The sequence below is a fragment of the Mobula hypostoma genome, chromosome 5 (genome assembly GCF_963921235.1).
Source record: "Mobula hypostoma chromosome 5, sMobHyp1.1, whole genome shotgun sequence".
Classification (NCBI taxonomy): domain Eukaryota; kingdom Metazoa; phylum Chordata; class Chondrichthyes; order Myliobatiformes; family Myliobatidae; genus Mobula; species Mobula hypostoma.
The window spans coordinates 28,022,737-28,042,901 of NC_086101.1; the positions used below are offsets into that span (position 1 = coordinate 28,022,737).

The 20,165-nt window shown below is 46.5% G+C and overlaps 2 protein-coding genes across 2 annotated transcripts in view; one reads left to right on the forward strand and one right to left on the reverse strand.

Moving 5' to 3' along the window:
• The window catches only part of LOC134347296 (uncharacterized), a 51,344-nt gene extending 48,723 nt beyond the window's left edge, over window positions 1–2,621 (forward strand). Inside the window, exons 13-14 of the mRNA XM_063049695.1 lie at window positions 103–249; window positions 771–2,621. Coding sequence (XP_062905765.1) covers window positions 103–249; window positions 771–775 — 152 coding nt within the window. The 3' untranslated portion in view covers window positions 776–2,621. The remainder of the gene's footprint in view (window positions 1–102; window positions 250–770) is intronic.
• Window positions 2,622–8,385: 5,764 nt separating this feature from the next.
• LOC134346713 (complement C4-like) overlaps window positions 8,386–20,165 on the reverse strand; it is a 148,187-nt gene continuing 136,407 nt past the window's right edge. The window contains exons 39-41 of the mRNA XM_063048271.1: window positions 19,161–19,247; window positions 15,739–15,868; window positions 8,386–8,655 (exon numbers count right to left, since the gene is read on the reverse strand). Coding sequence (XP_062904341.1) covers window positions 8,514–8,655; window positions 15,739–15,868; window positions 19,161–19,247 — 359 coding nt within the window. The 3' untranslated portion in view covers window positions 8,386–8,513. The remainder of the gene's footprint in view (window positions 8,656–15,738; window positions 15,869–19,160; window positions 19,248–20,165) is intronic.

Here is a 20,165-nt window from a genome sequence, read left to right on the forward strand (position 1 = left end):
CTGCACGGGGCAGTGTGCCCTGTAATGTTACCACACGGGGCAGCGTACCCTGTGTGATTGTGGGGCCTGTGTCTCAGACACCCTCTCTGATTCTTTCTCCAGTGCAGGGAACTCAACCCTGGATACAGCCTAACCTGCTGAGTAGCTCCAGCATTTTCAGTGGGTTGTGCTGGATTCCACTCTTCTTCGGGATCAGGGCCATTTCCGTCATCATTATCCTCATTATCGGTGCCAGCTGCAGAAGGCGAGGTATGGCTGGGAAGGGAACTGGGCAGAGGGAGCAGGGAGGGTGTGGGGAAGGGATAGCTGAGGGTCTGTGGGGGTAGGGGAAGGTTCTGATGCAGGAGAGTATCAGCGGCAGCACGCTGGTGTACTGGTAAGTGTAATGCTGTTCAGGGCCAGCTACACAGGTTCAGTTACGTGGCTGTCTGTGCGGAGTTCGTCCGTTCTCCCTGTGACCGTGTGGGTTTCCTTGGGATGTTACAGTTTCTTCCTGCATTACAGAAGTGTACAGATTGGAATTAGTAGGTTGGGGACATGGTATGTGAGTGCTGAAAGCACATCAACACCTGCAGGCTGCCCCAGTACATATTTGTACTGTGTCTGTCATGGATGTACTTCGCTGTCTGCTTCGAAGGTTACCAGGGAGTGCCGGTATGGGAGGAGGGGGACGATGGGGCAGGTCGAGTGGAAGGGGACGGGTCTGAGGGAGGTGGGATGGAAAGGTGCAGTTGACCCTGGATCTGATGTGACCAATTTTGCTTCCCCAGACTAGTGGTTCCATTAGGATAAGGACCAAGAGACTCCAGGGCTGTACCAGCTCATCATTCCAAGCCAACGCTCCTTGATTTGAGAAGGCCTCTGCATGTTTTCTTCTGGAACTGGAATGGAAGGCTGGTGTTATGGACATCTCCAGCAAGTCAGATTGTACTAGAGCCGAGACATCATGTTAACAGCCAGAACTGTCCAACACAGAGACAACAAAAGAGTGTGTATCCTGTCAGATGTCAGAAATGTACGATTACAAATATGTCAGATTGTAGATTTGGCATATTGCTGATGTGTAGCACTACAGGCATGTGGCCAAGTGGTTAAGGTGTTTGTCTAGTGATCTGCAGGTCACTAGTTCGAGCCTTGGCTGGGGCAGCGCGTTGTGTCCTTGAGCAAGGCACTTAACCACACATTGCGCTGTGACAACACCGGTGCCAAGCTTAATGCCCTTCCCCTTGGACAACATCGGTGGCGTGGAGAGGGGAGACTTGCAGCGTGGGCAACTGCTGGTCTCCATGCAACCTTGCCCAGGCCTGTGCCCTGGAAACCTTCCAAGGTGCAAATCCATGGTCTCATGAGACCACAAGATAAGAGTTATAAAGTGTAATTATTTAATCGTTTATTGTGTGTACTGTCTGATATTTTGCATTGTGGGTTTGATCCGGGGTGTATTACACAGCATCTACGTAAACATGAGTGCACAGTTTGGCGGGGCAGATGGCACTTTCCCTGAGATGAACGTGAGTTAATCGAGCCATGTGTTACACCTGGGATTACGTGTGTGTGGGATTAGCGATATGTGAGATGCACATGTGGTATTGCTGAGTTGTCCCCTTGTGACCATGTGGAATTTCAGATGTGCATGTATGAGATTGCAGACTTGTCTGATTCTGGATGTGCCCAAACATGAGTTTGTGGATGTGGATATGGGTAGTATAGAGAGATTAATAAAAGAATGTGTTAACCATCGTACTTCATCATCCATGATCCTACTGACAATGAGGTGGTGCTGGCAAATTTAAAACATGTTAAGACTTATCACGGAGGATAAATTCTCTTGGTTCATACCAAATGTATCTGAGCACATTGTTGGAAGCCAGAGAAGAAATTGCTGGGTGTTGTTGGAGATGCTTGTAAATACGTTAGCCACACAGAGAGGGGCCGGGGTGACTGAAGGGTGCCTAATACTGTGAGGGCAAGCCAAGAAACCACAGGCCAGTGAGCCCGGCATCAGTGTGGGAAGGCAAGGATTTGGGTTGCTCAGTATGGCATTGCGTGTGTGGGGAAAATCATATCTCATGAATGTGACTGAGTTTATTTTTGAAGAAGTGATCTGGGTCTGCCGAGTGCGATATGACTCATATCATCTTCACGGGCCTTTGACGAGGTCCCAGATTGGAGGCTGTTCCAGAAGGATAGATCACATAAGGATTGAGCGTGTGCTAGCCAATTAGGTAATAAATTGGCTTGGTGGTACGAGTCATAGTGGACACTGCTGAAGGAATGAGCTGCCGGAGGAAGTGACTGGGAAAGGTCCAGAATCAGATTCAATTGTCACCGGCATTCATCGTGAACTGTGATAACTTTACGGCAGCAATACAATGAAATACGTGATAAACTGATATAGAAAAGAAAACTATTATACTAAGGAAATGTGTGTCTGTTAAAGTTAAGTTAAAATTTAAAATAAAGAAAATAAAAAAAAGTAATGAGGTAGTCTTCGTGGGTTAATGTCCATTTAGAAATCAGGTGGCAAAGTGGAAGAAGCTGTTCCTGAATTGCTGTGTGTGCATTCAGACTTCTGTACCTCCCACTCCATGGTAACAATGAAAAATGGACGTATCCCGGGTAGTGGAGGGTGGGTGGTCCTAAATGATGGACACCTCCTTTCTCAGGCACTGCTCCTTGAAGATGCCTTGGAGACTGTGGAGGCTTGTACCCATGATGGAGCTGAGTAATTTTACAACTTTCTGCAGTTTATTTTAATCCTGTACAGTAGACACTCCGCCTCCCCCACCCCTTGTACTATATGGTGATGCAGCCAGTCAGAATGCTCTCCACAGTACATCTGTTGAAGTATTTGAGTGTTTTAGTTAAGAAACCAAATCTCAAACGTTAATGAAATATAGCCACTGTCTTGCCGCCTTTATAGCTGCATCAATATGTTGCGTCCAGGTTAGGTCCTCAGATGTTGACACCCAGGAATTTGAAATTGCTCACTCTCTCCATGTCTGACCCCTCTATGAGGATTGGTGTGCATTCCCTCGTCTTGCCCTTCCTGCAGTCCACAATCAGCTCTTTGGTCTTGCTGACGCTGAGTACCAGGTTGTTGCGGAAACACCACTCAACTAACTGGAATATGTCACTCCTGTATGCCTTCTCATCACCATCTGAAATTCTGCCAACAATAGTTGTGTTGTCAGCTGGCATTTGAGCTGTGCCTAGCCACACAGTCATGGTGTAGGGAGTGTGGAGCAGTGGGCTAAGCACACATCCTGGTGGTGCACCAGTGTTGATCGTCAGAGAGGTGTAGATGGTATTTCCAATCCACACAGGGTGTGGTCTTCCAGTTAGGAAGTCAACGATCCAGTTGCAGAGGGAGGTACAGAGACCCAGATTCTGTAGCTTTACAATTGGGACTGTAGGAGTGATGGTTTTAAATGCAGAACTATAGTCAATAAAAAGCATCCTGACATAGGTATTTACGTAACAGTTACCAAGACTTGAAAGACATTTGGGTAAATACATAGATAGGAGGGGTTTTGGAGAGATGTGGGCTAAACCTGGGCAAATGGGACTACCTTGCAGCCAGCATGAACGTGTTGGGCCGAAGGGCCTGTTCCCTGCTCTGTTACTGAATGGCTCAATGTCAATTCTGGAGCAGGCTGAGCATTAAAGGAGCCTTGATGGTGCTGATGTTGTTCTGAGACTCTCCCTGTAGCTTGAAGGGATTTTGTGGATGTGCTGTTGCTGGATCTGTCCTGCGTCGTGAGGTTCCTGCAGGATGTAATTCAGAGGCAGGCAGCAGGGAGAAAGGTGTGAACCACAAGAACTGATGTCTTCGTCCCAATTCCTCAGAGAGTCAAATAGTGCTCTGGAGAGGTTCAATATCGTCTCGTTTCGTTGAAAGGAGTCTCCTAAAGTTTCAGATCTGTACAACACAGGAACAAGCCATTTGGCCCACCAAGTCCTTCCTGCCCCTTGTTAATGTCCTTGCCAATTAACAACCCCATCAATCACACTTCATTTACTTGTGGACAAGAGCAGCTCAGCCCCTGTCAAAGAACTAATTCTGAAGTTACAGCTCAAAGTTGTTATTTTTTTTAAATACAGACATTGATCCAATAGCAATTTTGTACACTTCTGAATCCCATTATTTGCATGATTATGTACCAATAATCACATTGGCGTGATGGAGAGGCTTGCAGGTTCCTGAGATCCCGAGAGTAATGCTGGCTGGAGTTTAGCCATCTGGCGCTTAGCTACAACTCGGGTCACCCATAGCAGTAATGTCAAGAGAGCAGTTCCAAGGATCTTAATGGAGCTGGTGGAAGATGATGACACACCACAATCAATGTTCCCTCGAAAGTGTGCAAGTGCATGTGCATGCACACGTCTTTTTCTACTAGTGCACAAAGGAATTTAAACTGCGCACAAAAGGTTGTCACCCTCTACCTGGTTGGCATGTTAAGTATATTTCATGATTGTACATGATCACATTCCCTTTTCTGGTTTCTGCTACAGATAGTGTTGACAATGTGGAGTTTGTGATGATTTCTCTGAGATTTAGAACTAGCTTATTTATACTGTTTTTATTGAAGACATTATTCCGTGCACACATGTTGTCATCGCTGGAAAGAAAATTGCACAGCACAAGATTTTTGCATACACTGGTCTTACAAATTAGAGGGAACATTGATCACAATGGCAGTGAAGGGTCCCTAGTCATCCTACATTCCATGCCACCCAACCCTGATCCCAAACTGTCAAGGACCATGTGGTGGATGTCTATACATCAGCCTCCCCATCTCCATGAAGTTACACACAGGCGTTCTCCATTAAGGAAATCCACCCAGACATCCTGGCTATGTGGATCCCAGGTTGTCCATACAGCCACCTGAAGACCCAGCAATAGACAACCCCTTCGGAGAACATCATACTCGACCCCAGGGATAAAACCTAACCAATACAATCTATGCATTAAAGGCCAATAATACTTAATTAGTAGAATTTCTATCCAGTAGCTAGTGTGTGCCCTACATTCCTTTGTATTCATCCTCATCTTTTTCTGGTATGCCTGGTAACATTTTGGTCTCAGACTTGAACAAAGAACTATGGGAAGAGAAGCTACGCTCTCAAAATCGAGTTTATTCCGTCACTGTACGATATTGGCACACTGTTCTGTCAGCACACTATTTTAACCCTTGTCTTGCTGCAACTTCCACACTAATCCTGCTTGCCCATAAAATGCTGGAAGAACTCAGCAGGCCAGTCAGCATCTATGGAAAAGAGTCCTGAAGAAGAGTCTCGGCCTGAAACTTTGACTGTTTACTCGTTTCTATAGATACTGCCTAGCCTGCTGTATTTTGTGTGTGTTGCTTTGGATCTTCAGATTTTCTCATGTTTGTGATCCTGTTTACCCGTAATACAAAATGCTGGAAGAACTCAGCAGGCCAGGCAGCATATATGGAAAAGAGTACAGTCGACGGTCCGTCCTGTGGAAAGGCTTAGGCCCGAAACGTGGACTGTTTACTCTTTTCCATAAATGCTGCCTGGCCTGTTGAGTTCTTCCAGCATTTTGTGTGTTGCTCGGATTTCCAGCATCTGCAGATTTTCTCTTGTTTGTGATCCTGTTTACCCATGTTGTGTCCATGGTTCTCTATGCCCACGATATATAAGACCATAAGACGTAGGAGCAGAATTAGTTCATCTGGCCCATCAAGTCAGCTCCACCATTCAATCATGGCTGATACTTTTTTTCCCTCCTCCTCAACCCCATTTCCTAGACTTCTCCCCGTAACCTCTGATGCCACGTCCAATCACGAACCTATCATTCTCTGCCTTAAATACACCCAATGACCTGGCCTCCACAGCTGCATGTGGCAACAAATTCTACAGATTCACCACCCTCTGGCTAAAGAAATTTCTCTGCATCTCTGTTTTGAATGAATACCCCTCTATCCTGAGACTGTGCCATTTGAATGTTGAATCATTTTGAATGTTGATGATGTACCTGCCTGCTAGTTCCTTAAGATTGTTATAAGCAGGGGTGGTATTGGCAATAAGCTCCCACTCTCTATTAAATGCTCCCAAAGGCATGCATCTCAAATAGGCTGTGACAACCATCCAGCTCCTGGCCTTCATGTGTGGTTTAGCTTCTAGGGCTGGAAGAACCATTTCTACCAACGGGAGAAGGGGCAAAGGTGGGTTACTTTGCATCTTCAAACCAGTCACTTCAGCAACTGGGGCTCGTCAGCCGTGGTTGGCAGCTCATCTGGAAGGAAAATTCCAATCTTGAACCTTGGCTGCCTTGCAGCTATACCCACTCATGGGGAAGGTTTCGGGAGTAAACCCTGAGGGAAAAGTCCGGAGCTGGAGTCCCTGAGGCAGTCCTATGTTGAGTTTAATGCTGACTGGCAACTCCTGCATCACCACTGGTGCCAAACTGTATCAGACCCTGCGGTTCCTGTATCAGCCGCGTGGAAAAGGGGAGCCTGCTACATGGGCAACAGCTCGCTCTCCATATCGTACTGCCCTGGCTAGCGTATCACATAGGTAACTGGGACACAACATCCATGGACACCCCGACCAACGGAGGGCCTCAATCTACCTGCCTCAACCACTTCCTCTGGCAGCTCATTCAACATGCATAACACCCTCTGTGTGAAAAAGCTGCCCCTGGGGTCTCAAACTTTTTCCCTCTCACCTTAAACCTATTCCTCTATAGTTTATTGTTCTCCTAACCTTGGAAAAATGTCTGCTCACCTCTCTATGCCCCAGCTGGTTTGTCTTCATCTTTACAAGGTGTAAGAGGCAAGTGAGGGAGGGGCAGAGTGGGATTGTTAAGGTTGAGCTTTTCATTCCTGGAATCATCTGCCTCTCACCATCGCCCTCCTGCCCGGATCGAAAATCGCCTGCCAGCTCCTATTTCACCCCATCTCTCCTCTTTATACCAGCTACCTGTGCTCCCTCTTTCAGTCCAAATGAAGACTCTCAACCCGGAATATCCACTGTCCATTTGTCACCACAGATGCTGCCTGGCCAGCTGAGCTCCTCCAGCATCTTGTGTGTTGCTCCAGAATCCAGCCTCCGCAGTCTCTTCTTTCTCCCACATTCAGTGCCCGGACTGATAGGGGCCCGTGTTGGCAAACACCTTTTCCATTGCCCTGTATAGCTGTGATATTGCTTTCAAGTCCAAACTCGTGAAGTGTGTGCTCCAAGCTCTGCAGCAGAGTTCCAGGGAAGTCATTAAGGGGAATTCAAGGCTGTTCTCAACACCTCTTTGACGAGCCATGACACAGTCACGGTAGAGTTCCCACTCTGTGAGCATTCCAAGTGGAGAATGTGTTGAGGAGCATGAGTTCCTGGCCAAACTACTTTACAGATTGCCCCTTTCCACCACCCCCCCTGCCATCCCCACCCTCTGCACCAACAAGCTCCCACTGTAGAGTCTGGGGAAGCCACACTGGTGTCACCGGGCACCTCGCCACTGGAGTGGAAGTTGGTCACTGGAATTCTGAGGAGAAGACAGTTAATGACAGCAGCTCATTTTGGAAATTCAGGTCCATTACATCTGTGACAGGAACTCTGACACTGGTCCCATCGCTGGTCCATCCACCACTGGGGTCCCATCACCGGACCGACCAGAACAGTGTTCCCCTGTCACTCGTCTGTCCACCACAGTAGCCCCACCCTGTCACCAGTCCTTCCAACATGGAAGCCCTGTCACTGGTCCAACCATCCCCCCCGCTACGTCACTGGTTGGTCTCCTGCCCAGGCACTGGGCTGAGGTGAAACCACCAGCTAAGCCATTACTGCATTGAAATGTGTGGGAGGCCACTTGCACAAAGGAGCTTCTCTCGGCACTGCAGATCGATAACTGAGCTGTTAAGCGTGAGGTGTGATGATGGTGTGGTTTATTGTTGGCCTGCTGAGAGTGCCCCTTGCCATCTTTACACCAACTTTTGGCTGGTAAGGGTGTCAGTAGGTACAGAGGGAGACAGAACAAATGTCCCCTGTCCACAGAAAACAGCCAAGTGGCCACAATTTTCCTACCGTGTGGAAACAGGACCTCCAGTCCATTGAGTCTTTAACAACCGTCAAGCACCTGTTGGCATAAATCCCATTTTAGTCTCCCCACATTCCCATCAACATCCCCATTTTTCCCACTCACCCACAATTTACAGCAGCCGGTGTCTGGGTTTGTGAGGAAACCAGAGAGCCCAGGGTCACAGGAAGAACATGTCAAATCCACACACAGGCAGATGTCGAGATCAAGCCCAGGTCCCCAGCGTCCTGAGGCAGAATCTCTACCTGCTGTGCTACCAATTCACGAGATGAAGTCCATTTTCCCGTCACCGTCTCAATGCCATTCCATTGCAAAAACTTCAGACAGACAATGTCACAGAGCAGTTTATTGAAAGTGCACCTTATTTTTGTTACAAATTTTATTGCAACAATGACTACATTCTGCTTATTAGTGGGAGGTTTGTCACCAGAGGCACTGCAACTGCTGACTGAATTTACAATATGCATCCGTACATGAGCAGGTTGTCAAAGAAGATATTCAGATGCTGACAGGACTCCCTGTAGGTCCGAAGGTTACACGTCGCTGCTGGTGGAATGGCTTCGATCCATGTGGTGTCACTGAGAAGATACTGCATCCTGCGGACAGGCACAGCGAGTTTTCATGCAACAGTTATTAGCAAAGCATCGCAGACACCGAAAATCAAAACACAGATGCTGGACTTATCTAAGGTGTCTCAAGGCCTGTTTCTGGTCTGTAGGGTATATTGCCAGCTCATTCAGGGGTATTCTCAACAGGTCTTCCACAACTGAGTTGATATAAGAAAGGTTTCTCAATCGGTAATAAGATAACAGACAATAGGCGCAGGAGAAGGCCATTCGGCCCTTCAAGCCAGCACCGCCATTCACTGTGATCATGGCTGATCATCCACAATCAGTACCCCATTCCTGCCTTCTCCCCATATCCCTTGACACCGCTATCATTAAGATTCCTATCCATCTCTTTCTTGAAAGCATCCAGGGAATTGGCCTCCTCTGCCTTCTGAGACAGAGCATTCCACAGATCCACAACTCTCTGGGTGAAAAAGTTTTTCCTCAACTCCGTTCTAAATGGCCTACCCCTTATCCTCAAGCTGTGGCCTCTGGTTCTGGACATCGGGAACCATCGGGAAGATGTTTCTTGCCTCTAGCGTGTCCAATCCCTTAATAATCTTATATGTTTCAATCAGATCCCCTCTCATCCTTCTAAATTCCAGTGTATACAAGCCCAGTCGCTCCAATCTTCCACCATCCTGGGAATTAACCTTGTGAACGTATGCTGCACTCCCTCAATAGCAAGAATGTCCTTCCTCAAATTTGGAGACCAAACCTGTACACAATACTCCAGGTATGGTCTCACAAGGGCCCTGTACAACTGCAGAAGAACCCTTTTGCTCCTATACTCAACTCCCCTTGTTATGAAGGCCAGCATGCCATTAGCTTTCTTCACCACCTGCTGTACCTGCATGCTTACTTTCAGTGACTGATGAACAAGGACACCTAGATCTCGTTGTACTTCCCCTTTCCCTAACTTGACACTATTCAGATAGTAATCTGCCTTCCTGTTCTTGCCACCAAAGTAGATAACCTCACATTCATCCACATTAAACTGCATCTGCCATGCTTCTGCACACTCATCCAACCTGTCCAAGTCACCCAGCATTATCATACCATCCTCCACACATTTCACACTGCCACCCAGCTTTGCGTCATCTGCAAATTTGCTAACGTTACTTTTAATCCCTTCATCTAAATCATTAATGTATATTGTAAACAGCGGCGGTCCCAGCACCGAGCCTTGCTGTACTCCAGTTGTCACTGCCTGCCATTCTGAAAGGGACCCGTTATCCCTACTCTTCGTTTCCTGTCTGCCAACCAAATTTCTATCCATGCAAGTACCCTACCCCCAACACCATGTGCTCTAATTTTGCCCACTAATCTATGTGGGACCTTTTCAAAAGCTTTCTGAAAGTCCAGGTACACTGCATCCACTGGCTCTCCCTTGCCCATTTTCATAGTTACATTCTCAAAAAATTCCAGAAGATTAGTCAAGTATGATTTCCCCTTCGTAAATCCATGCTGACTCAGACCGATCCTGTTACTGCTATCCAAATGTGCCGTAATTTCATCTTTTAAAATTGACTCCAGCATCTTCCCCACCACTGATGTCAGGCTAACTGGTCTATAATTCCATGTTTTCTCTCTCCCTCCTTTCTTAAAAAGCTACCCTCCAGTCCTCAGGAGCTGATCCTGAATCTATAGAACATTGGAAAATGATTACCAATGCATCCATGATTTCTAGAGCCATCTCCTTAAATACCCTGGGGTGCAGACCATCAGGCCCTGGGGGTTTATCAGCCTTTAGTCCCATCAGTCTATCCAACACCATTTTCTGCCTGATGTAAATATCCTTCAGTTCCTCCGTTACCCTAGGTCCTTTGGCCACTATTACATCTGGGAGATTGTGTCTTTCCTAGTGAAGACAGATCCAAAGTACCTGTTCAACTCGTCTGCCATTTCCTTGTTCCCCATAATAAATTCACCCGTTTCTGTCTTCAAGGGCCCAACTTTGGTCTTAACTAATTTTTTCCCTCCTCACATCCCTAAAGAAGCTTTTACTATCCTCCTTTATATTCTTGGCTAGCTTACCTTCGTATCTCATCTTTTCTCTCCGTATTGCCATTTTAGTTATCCTCTGTTGCTCTTTAAAAGTTTCCCAGTCCTCTGGCTTCCTGCTCATCTTTGCTATGTTACTTTCCCTTTTATTTTTATACTGTCCTTGACTTCCCTTGTCAGCCACAGTCGCCCCTTACTCCCCTTAGAATCTTTCTTCCTCTTTGGAATGAACTGATCCTGCACCTTCTGTATTATTCCCAGAAATACCTTCTTCCTGGTAGGTTCCAGTACAAGCTGTTCTAAGAATCCATCTCTGAGGCTCTCCACAAACTGCCTTTCTTGGGGTCCAGTACCAACCTGATTTTCCCAGTCTAGCTGCATGTTGAAATCCCCCATAACAACCGTAGCATTACCTTTGTGACATGCCAATTTTAACTCTTGATTCAACTTGCACCCTATATCCAGGCTACTGTTTGGGGGCCTGTAGATAACTCCCATTAGGGTGCAAGTTTTTAACTTTTTGCCCTTACGGTTTCTCCATACTATTCATACTGACTCTACATCTCCTGATTCTATGTCCCCCCTCGCAAGGGACTGAATTTCATTCCTCACCAACAGAGCCACCCCACCCACTCTGCCTACCTGTCTCTGTCCTTCTGATAGGACGTATACCCTTGAATATTCATTTCCCAGCCCTGGTCCTCTTGCAGCCATGTCTCTGTTATTCCTACAACATCATACTTGCCAATTTCCAACTGAGCCTCAAGCTCATCCACTTTATTTCTTATACACCGTGCATTCATATATAATACTTTTAATCCATTACTCCCCTCACCTTTCACATCGATTCCTATTGCCATACTCTCTGATCCCTTCCTAAGCTTTCTGCCCCATTAATTCTGTTGTCTTTCTTAACTTTCCTTATTCTCTCTTTCCCTTTAACTCCATCCTTACATTTCCTCTCCTTCCTCACCCCCACTACCCTCCCCACTACTTATTTTAAACACACCCGTGTACCAGTGGCAAACCTGCCTGCCAGAATGCTGGTCCCCCGCCTGTTAAGGTGCAACCTGTCCCTTCCGTACAATTCAAACATACCACAAAACAGATCCCAGTGGTCTAAGAATCTAAATCCCTGCTTCCCACACCAGCTCCTCAGCCACACATTCAGGTCCCTAACTCCCTGTTCCTGCCCACACCAGCACGAGGAACTGAAAGCGAACCGGAGATAACTGGAGATGTTCTCAGAATGAATTTTTGAAAGAAATTATTTAACCATATAACTATATAACAATTACAGCACGGAAACAGGCCATCTCAGCCCTTCTAGTCCGTGCCGAACTCTTACTCTCACCTAGTCCCACCGACCTGCACTCAGCCCATAACCCTCCATTCCTTTTCTGTCCATATATCTATCCAATTTAACTTTAAACGAAAACATCGAACCTGCATCAACCACTTCTGCTGGAAGCTCGTTCCACACAGCTACCACTCTCTGAGTAAAGAAGTTCCCCCTCATGTTACCCCTAAACTTTTGCCCTTTAACTCTCAACCCATATCCTCTTGTTTGAATCTCCCCCACTCTCAATGGAAAAAGCCCATCCATGTCAACTCTATCTATCCCCCTCATAATTTTAAATACCTCTATCAAGTCCCCCTTCAACCTTCTACGTTCCAAAGAATAAAGACCCAACTTGTTCAACCTTTTTCTGTAACTTAGGTGATGAAACCCAGGTAACATTCTAGTAAACCTTCTCTGCACTCTCTCTATTTTGTTGACATCTTTCCTATAATTCGGTGACCAAAACTGTACACAATACTCCAAATTTGGCCTCACCAATGCCTTGTACAATTTCAACATTACATCCCATCTCCTATACTCAATGCTCTGATTTATAAAGGCCAGCATACCAAAAGCTTTCTTCACCACCCTATCCACATGAGGTTCCACCTTCAGGGAACTATGCACCATTATTCCTAGATCCCTCTGTTCTACAGCATTCTTCAATGCCCTACCATTTACCATGTATGTCTTATTTTTATTAGTACTACCAAAGTGTAGCACCTCACATTTATCAGCATTAAACTCCATCTGCCATCTTTCAGCCCACTCTTCTAACTGGCCTAAATCTCTGTGCAAGCTTTGAAAACCTACTTCATTATCCACAACTCCATCTATTTAGTATCACCTGCATACTTACTCATCCAATTTACCACCCCATCGTCCAGATCATTAATGTATATGACAAATAACATTGGACCCAGTACAGATCCCTGAGGCACACCACTAGTCACCGGCCTCCAATCTGACAAACAGTTATCCACCACTACTCTCTGGCGTCTCCCATCCAGCCACTGCTGAATCCATTTTACTACTTTGATATTAATGCCTAATGATTGAACCTTCCTAACTAACCTTCCGTGTGGGACCTTATCAAAGGCCTATTTATTTATTTATTCTTCTCTTTTATGTATCGCATTGAATGGCTGCTACTAAGTTAACAAATTTCACAACACATGCCGATGATAATAAAACCTGATTCTGTTTCAGGAGGTCCGTCCAATAGTCTTATATCAATGGGGTAGAAGCTGTCCTTGAGCCTGGTGTTATGTGCTTTCTTTGAAAGATGGCACCACTGACAGCTTTTCATCACCAACAGTGAAGGCAGGTAGAGTGGGTGGGGCACTGGTACTCCGTTGGCAAACCACTTCTGTCTTGGTGGTATTGACAGTCAGCCCCATCCTGCTGTACGCTCTCACTGCCACAGCAAGGACAGTCTGAAGATCCTCCGGAGTATGGGCCACAAGAGCACAGTCGTCTGCATACTGCAGCTCCAGGACCCACTCTGTACGGAGTTTGGTGGTTGCGTGCCTCCTGATGTCAAAGAGGTTGCCATCTAATCTGACGTCCACTGCCGCACCCACTGCTCAAATATCTGGGGATCATTCTCTCTGAGGATAGCGGCATTGACAACAACATCCAGAACCGCATTAAACAGGCATCAGCTGCCTTTGGGAGACTTCAGCGTAGAGCCTTTCAGAACGGGAGCCTTTGTCCCTCCACAAAGGTCGCCGTATACCAAGCGGTCTGTGTCACCACCCTCCTTTATAGCTGTGAAGCTTGGGTAACCTACAGCTGTCACATCAAGTCCTTGGAGTGCTTCCACATAAGCTGCCTCCAGCGCATCCTGGGAATTACCTGGCGTGAGCGGGTGCCTCACACTGAAATACTTGTAAAGACCAACTGCAGGAATATTGAAGCCATGATCACCCAGCGTCAGCTGCAGCGGCTGGGGCACGTGATAAGGATGCCCCCATGTCGGCTACCCCGCAGAGTGTTATATGGACAGCTATATCATGGTTGACGCTCAGCTGGAGGGCCAAAGAAACACTATAAGGATCAGATGAAGAATGCTTTAAGGAAGTGCAAGATCAGACCCGAGGACCTGGAGGAGGTTGCTGCTGACCGTACCACTTGGGGACAGCTGCGTAGGGACGGGGTTCGTATTCTGGAGATGGAAAGAACAACCAGAAGACAGCAGAAGAGAGCCAGGAGAAATGCAGCCATGGTTGCCACCACTACCACATACACATGTCCCACCTGCAATAGAGCTTGTGGGTCCAGGATAGGACTGTATAGTCGTCAAAGATCTCACCGTTAAAGGAGTGGACGTCGTCATCGGATTTCGATGGACAACCGAAGAAGGATGTGCTTTCAGGCTTTGATATCTTCTGCCCAATGAGAGGTGGAGAAGAGAGCTTGTTTGGGGCGGGAGGGGTCTTTGATTAGGCTGGCATCTTTACTGATGCAGAGAAGCATAGATGGAGTCTGTAGAGAGGAGGCTGGTTTCTGTGATGGGCTGATCCATCTATAACTCTAATAAAGTTTACAACCATACGAAAGGTAAAGAATGTGTTCTGTTTTCATAGCCCATCTCAAGTTATGTTTGTTCAGAAGTTGGAAACTACACAAAATTTGCTCGATGTGGTAACCCCACCTTCACAGTATCTGTAATGTTTGGCATCAATGGCACAGAGAAGAAAGAACAGTTACAAGAAGCAAATAGAGAGATGCAGGGAGACGGAGAGGCAGAGCGAGAGCAAGGGAGGGGAGGGGAGAAGTGTAGTTTTATTGTTCAAGGGGATGAACGGTAAGATACAAAAGCTTGCAAACAGGCATCAGCAGGCTCCAGGAAAGATGCAACAGTGCAGAGAGATTCAGCAAGATGATTCCTGGAATAGAGGCCTGGCCTTATAAACATCAGGGAACAGGTACAAAAGCTTGAGAGATGTAGAATATGGTGTTAAAGTGTCTCCCTTTTAAAGCAATCCAGTCCATCTTGCAAACCAGCCCCTATTCCATTGACTCTGTCGACAATTCCCACTGCCTCGGTGAAGTAGCCAACAGGATCAAGGACTTTTCTCACCAGGAGCATTTTCTCTTTTCCACCCTTCCATCACACAGAAGAAACAAAAGCAGGAGGACATGATCCCACTGGGCTGGAGGACGACTTAATACAACTCTAAGGTTAGTGAAAAGACCTCCTGAATGACAAAGATGAACTGCTGATGGCATAGCCCTTGCACCTTATTGCCTGACTGCACTACACTGTATCAAGTCACTCTGTTATTCCATTCTCATTCTCCCTTGTCCTAACCTGATGAAGTGATCTGTATGGATGGGAGTCAACAGAAAGCTTTTCATTCTGCGTGGGACAGTAATAAAACAATTTGCCATCTGTACCACTCGGAGGGTTTTATCCACTGTTGTATTTGATGCCACAGACTGCAATTCCATTTTTTCCACTGTAGCTTGGTACGTTGCAATAATAAACCAATTTACTGTACATGCAACGATGATGAACCAGTTACCCAGGGAGAGTTGGAGTGCTGTTCTGCATTATGGGTTGGACACAGAGCCAATATCCCTGGCAGGGAAGCGGGACCAGGACACAGTGGATGGTCAGCCCAGGGAACCTCCCTCCCTCCAACTGAAACGCTGGCTCACACAAACCTACAATACTCCTGCAGCAATCCCACATGGGACATCCCCGGATCCAAACTTACTTCCCAGTGACGTCGATGCCTTTCCCGATTTTCCCCATCACCAGGTATTCCGTGTCCCTCTTTATCTGCAGCTGGCAGGACTTCCGGTTGATGAAAGCTCTGACGTCATTCTTTTGAATGTTGTCACTGTCTGGAAAGGAGAGAGCCAGGTCACCTTGGTTACAGGACACCTTGAACTCACAAAGACTACGGTCACCCAATCGGATTGCAGTACAGCACTGACCCGTGACCGCGTGGCCAGTGAGGCTGTCCAACCTTCACCGGGCATGTGAATGGAATCAGACATTGGCTACAGCCCCTTCCTCATGGTGCTGCCATGTCCTCAAACCCTTGAATCTATCTCTTCCATTATTGTCACTGTAATATTCCTCTTTGCTCTCCTTCAGATTCCACACCACACCCACCACTACTAATTTATCATTTCCTGTCAGGGTCAACTGATGTGAAGACGCTCATGTTCCCAATGTCGTTGGTTGGTCAGGGCATGGGTGATATGGGTTGAAGGCTGGAGATTGGGGCTGAAAGGAAAAATGTATCAGCCACGATGAAATGTCGGAGTAGACTTGATGGATCAAATGGCCTAATTCTGCTCCTGTATCCTATGGTCATTTTATGTACATAAAATCAATCTTTGTACACAAGCTAACTTATGTACTTATATTTATTGTGTTTTTTTAATTAGTATTCTTTACCTTATTGTGTATGTGTTTTTTGTGCTGCATCGGATCTGGAGTAACAATTATTTCTTTACACTCGTTTACTAGAAACGACATCAAACAATCTTGCATACTTGTACTTCCACAGACATCCTGTTGAAGGTGTCCTGACGGGCTGTATCTTGGTCCGGTATGGCAATTTCAAAGTTCAAAGTTCATTATCAAAGTATATATAAATTATACATCTTTGAGATTTATCTCGAGGCAGCCACAAAAGAAAGAAACCCAAAAGAACCCATTAAAAGAAGACCGTCGAGCACTCCATGTGCAGAGAGCAAAACAAAAACAGATCGTGCAAACAATGATTAGCAAATACCGATCAGAACAGGAGTCTACAAAAGAAAGTCCATCCACAGACCCTCAGTTGCACGCAAAGCCGAATAAACTTTACGGAGACGTGGGCTGAATCAGCCCGACCCACACCCCAGGCCCCAATATCCTGACCTTTTCAATCTGGCCCGACACTTAATTCATCATCCAGACATTGGGTTCTGTTGCTCTGATACACTCTGGGGTATGAAGTCTGCCGCCTCGATTCAACCTGTACCCAACATTTGAGCGTAAGAAGCTGCAGAGAGAAATGATCTCCCCATGTGTTCCATGGCGAAGGGGGCATGATGTATTCCCAAGTACAAATGGGGGCTTTCCAGTACTGCTGGGCACCACAGGAGTTTGAGTGCAGTCTGGATAGAATTGACGGTGTTCTAATTCGAATCCATCATTTGTAAACAGAGTGAATTGTAAAATACTGTAGTATTCCAATGATGTGATGCTTTAGTCACTGAATAAACTTCCTTTGGAAAGGGGGAAGAAAAGATTAGTGGTGTCTGCCCTCCCCACTATCTGCAGCATTCTACGTCTGGTGCTGCCCCAAAGTGGCAACAACTATCATCAGGGGCCCCACCATCTGGGCCCTGCCTCGCTTCTATAAACTATCTCCAGAACCTGGATCTCTGTACCTCCCTCTGCCGCTGGATCCCTGACTTCCTCACTGTGAGAACACAGCCAGTGCAGCGTGGAAACAACATCTCGTCCTCGCTGGCGGATCCCAAGGATGCATGCTTAGCCCACTGCTCTAATCAATCTACACACACCACTGTCTGCGTAGGCACAGCTCAAACCACATCAGTAAATTTGCTGACCACACAAGTAGTGTTGGCAAAATTTCAGATGGTGATGAGGAGGCGTACACCAGATCAGCTGGTTGAGTGGTGTCACAATAAACTTGCACTCGATGTCCGTAAGACCAAGGAATTGATTATAGACTTCAGGAAGGGGAAGTGGAGGGAACACACACTAGTCCTCGTCGAGGGATCAGAAGTGGAAAGGGTGAGCAGTTTCAACTTCCTGCGTGTCAACATCTCCGGGGATTTGTCCTGGGGCCAACATACTGATGTAATTACAAAGAAGGCATGACACTGGCCACGTTTCATGAGGAGTTTGAGGAGAATGGCTATATCAGCAAAGGCACTCGCAAATCTCTACAGATGTACCGTGAAGAGCATTCTACCTGGTTACATCACTATCTGGTATGGAGGGACCACTGCACAGGATCAGAAAAAGCTGCAAAAGGTTGTAAACTCAGCCAGCTCCATCACGGGCACATGGTCTCCACAGCATCCAGGACACCTTAAAAAAGCAGTGCCTCAAAATGGCAACATCCTTCATTCAGGACCTTGACTTCATTAGCTTTGCACTATGCTGCTGCTGTGCACTGATCATTGTAGATAGGAGAGAGGTGGGCTGAAGGGCCTGTTATATGCTGTACCACTTCCTGACTCCGTGAATCCAGAACACCTTCATTCCCAGTACTACCCGACTCCTCAACGAGCCACCTCTTTCACAGCCCATTCTCGGTGGTGCTGCCATGTTCTTAGACTCTTAACTCTATCTCTCTCACCTCAGTGTCACTGTAGCAAATGTTTTTTTCACTACTTCAATTGAAGATTCAGGAAGTTACGTTGTAGTTTTATAAAAATGTGGTCAGGCTGCATCCGGAGTATTGTACTCAGTTCTGGTTGTCTCATTATAGGAAGAACATGGAGACACCAGAGAGGATGTGGGAGAGGTTTACCTAGATTACATAGCCAATATCTTTCTCCCAGGGTCGAAATGTCAATACTGGAGGGTGTGTATTTAAGGTGAGAGGGGGTAAGTTCAAAGGGCTTAAATGCAAAGGACAAAAGGCGAGGGAAAAGTACGCAGATGGTGGCAGGACCCTTAACAGTTTTGATGTACAAAGAGGTCTTGGGATACAAGTCCGTTGCTCCATGAAAATGGCCACACAAGTAGATATTGTGGTGAAGAAGTCAGATGGCATCCTTGCCTTTATTGGACAAGGCAGTCAATTCAAGAGTCAGGAAGTTACGCTGCAGCTTTATAAAATTCTGGCTGTGCCTGGTCTGGAGTATTGTGAGGCAAGTTATTTTTTACGTGGAGAATTGAAGGCGCTGCCAGGGTTGGTGGCGGAAGCAGATACAATAGACATTGGCACATAAGTGGAGGGATATGGACCATGTGGCAGTCTCTCCTGCATCAGATAAATCCCAGTGCAAAAGGCGAATAGTGAAGTCGTGTTCCCGGACTGTTCAGAAATATGACGGCAGAGGGGAGGAAGCTCTTCCTAAAACAAGTTCTGGACTTAACACTGGTTTCGCTCAGATCCCCCAGATCTAGCCTGCATTCACTTCTGCGAATAATACTCACCGTGAATCTTGAAAACATCATTGATGGACATGATGTAACTGTCAAAGTACCCCAGCGAGGTCTGATTCACAAGCTGCACCCTGTAGACTGAACATCAATTGGAAGGAAAGTGCGTCAGAATTGCAGGAAGGTGGTGGCATTCCAGCCATCGCTCTCAATCATGTGACACGTTTTGACTTGCATCCTCTTCCTGTGGGGAAACTGTATGATCTAGCATGGGACAGATTGACAGTCTGATGGGAAGGTGGAAATGCTATTGTTATGAACCTTCATATTACTTCATATTCAGTTTCTAACATGATATTCTGAGAGCATCTTGGTACGACTGTTTTTTAGATCTTTAATTTTTCTTTTCCTGCTGAAGAACTGCCTGTGTAGTGGGAGGATTCAATTCTTCTGTGTCCGTTATAGGAAGGATGTGGAGGCTTTGGTGCAGAAGTGGTTAACCGGCCGAAGGCTGGATTACCTGGCATGAGCTATAAGGAGTAGTTTGACAAACTTGCTCAAGTTCGACAAGGTTGTTTTTTTTCTGGAGTGGCAGAGGCCGGGGGGTGATCTAATGGAAGCATTTAAAACTGTGGGAGGCGTAGACAGAGTAGACAGTCAGTATCTTCTCTTTTCCTCCCTGGGTCAAAAGTCTAATATTAGAGGAAACGCATTTAAGGTGAGAAAGGACAGTTCAAAGGAGAGGTGCGGGGCAGAGTGGGGTAGGTGCCTGGAATGGTGGTGGAGGCAGACATGATAGAGGTGTTACCAGACTCTTAAGGCAGCTACATGCGTGTGCAGAGAATGGAGGGACATGGACCACGGGCAGGCAGAAGGGATTAGTTTAATTAGTTTCGGCACAACTTCCGGGGCCAAAGGGCCTGTTTATGTGTTGTATGTTTGATTTTCTATGTTCTATTCAGTATCTGATAGGATGGTAGCATTATTGTATGTGTAACTCAGAGTGGGCACATGGCCACACACATCAAAGTTGCTGGTGAACGCAGCAGGCCAGGCATC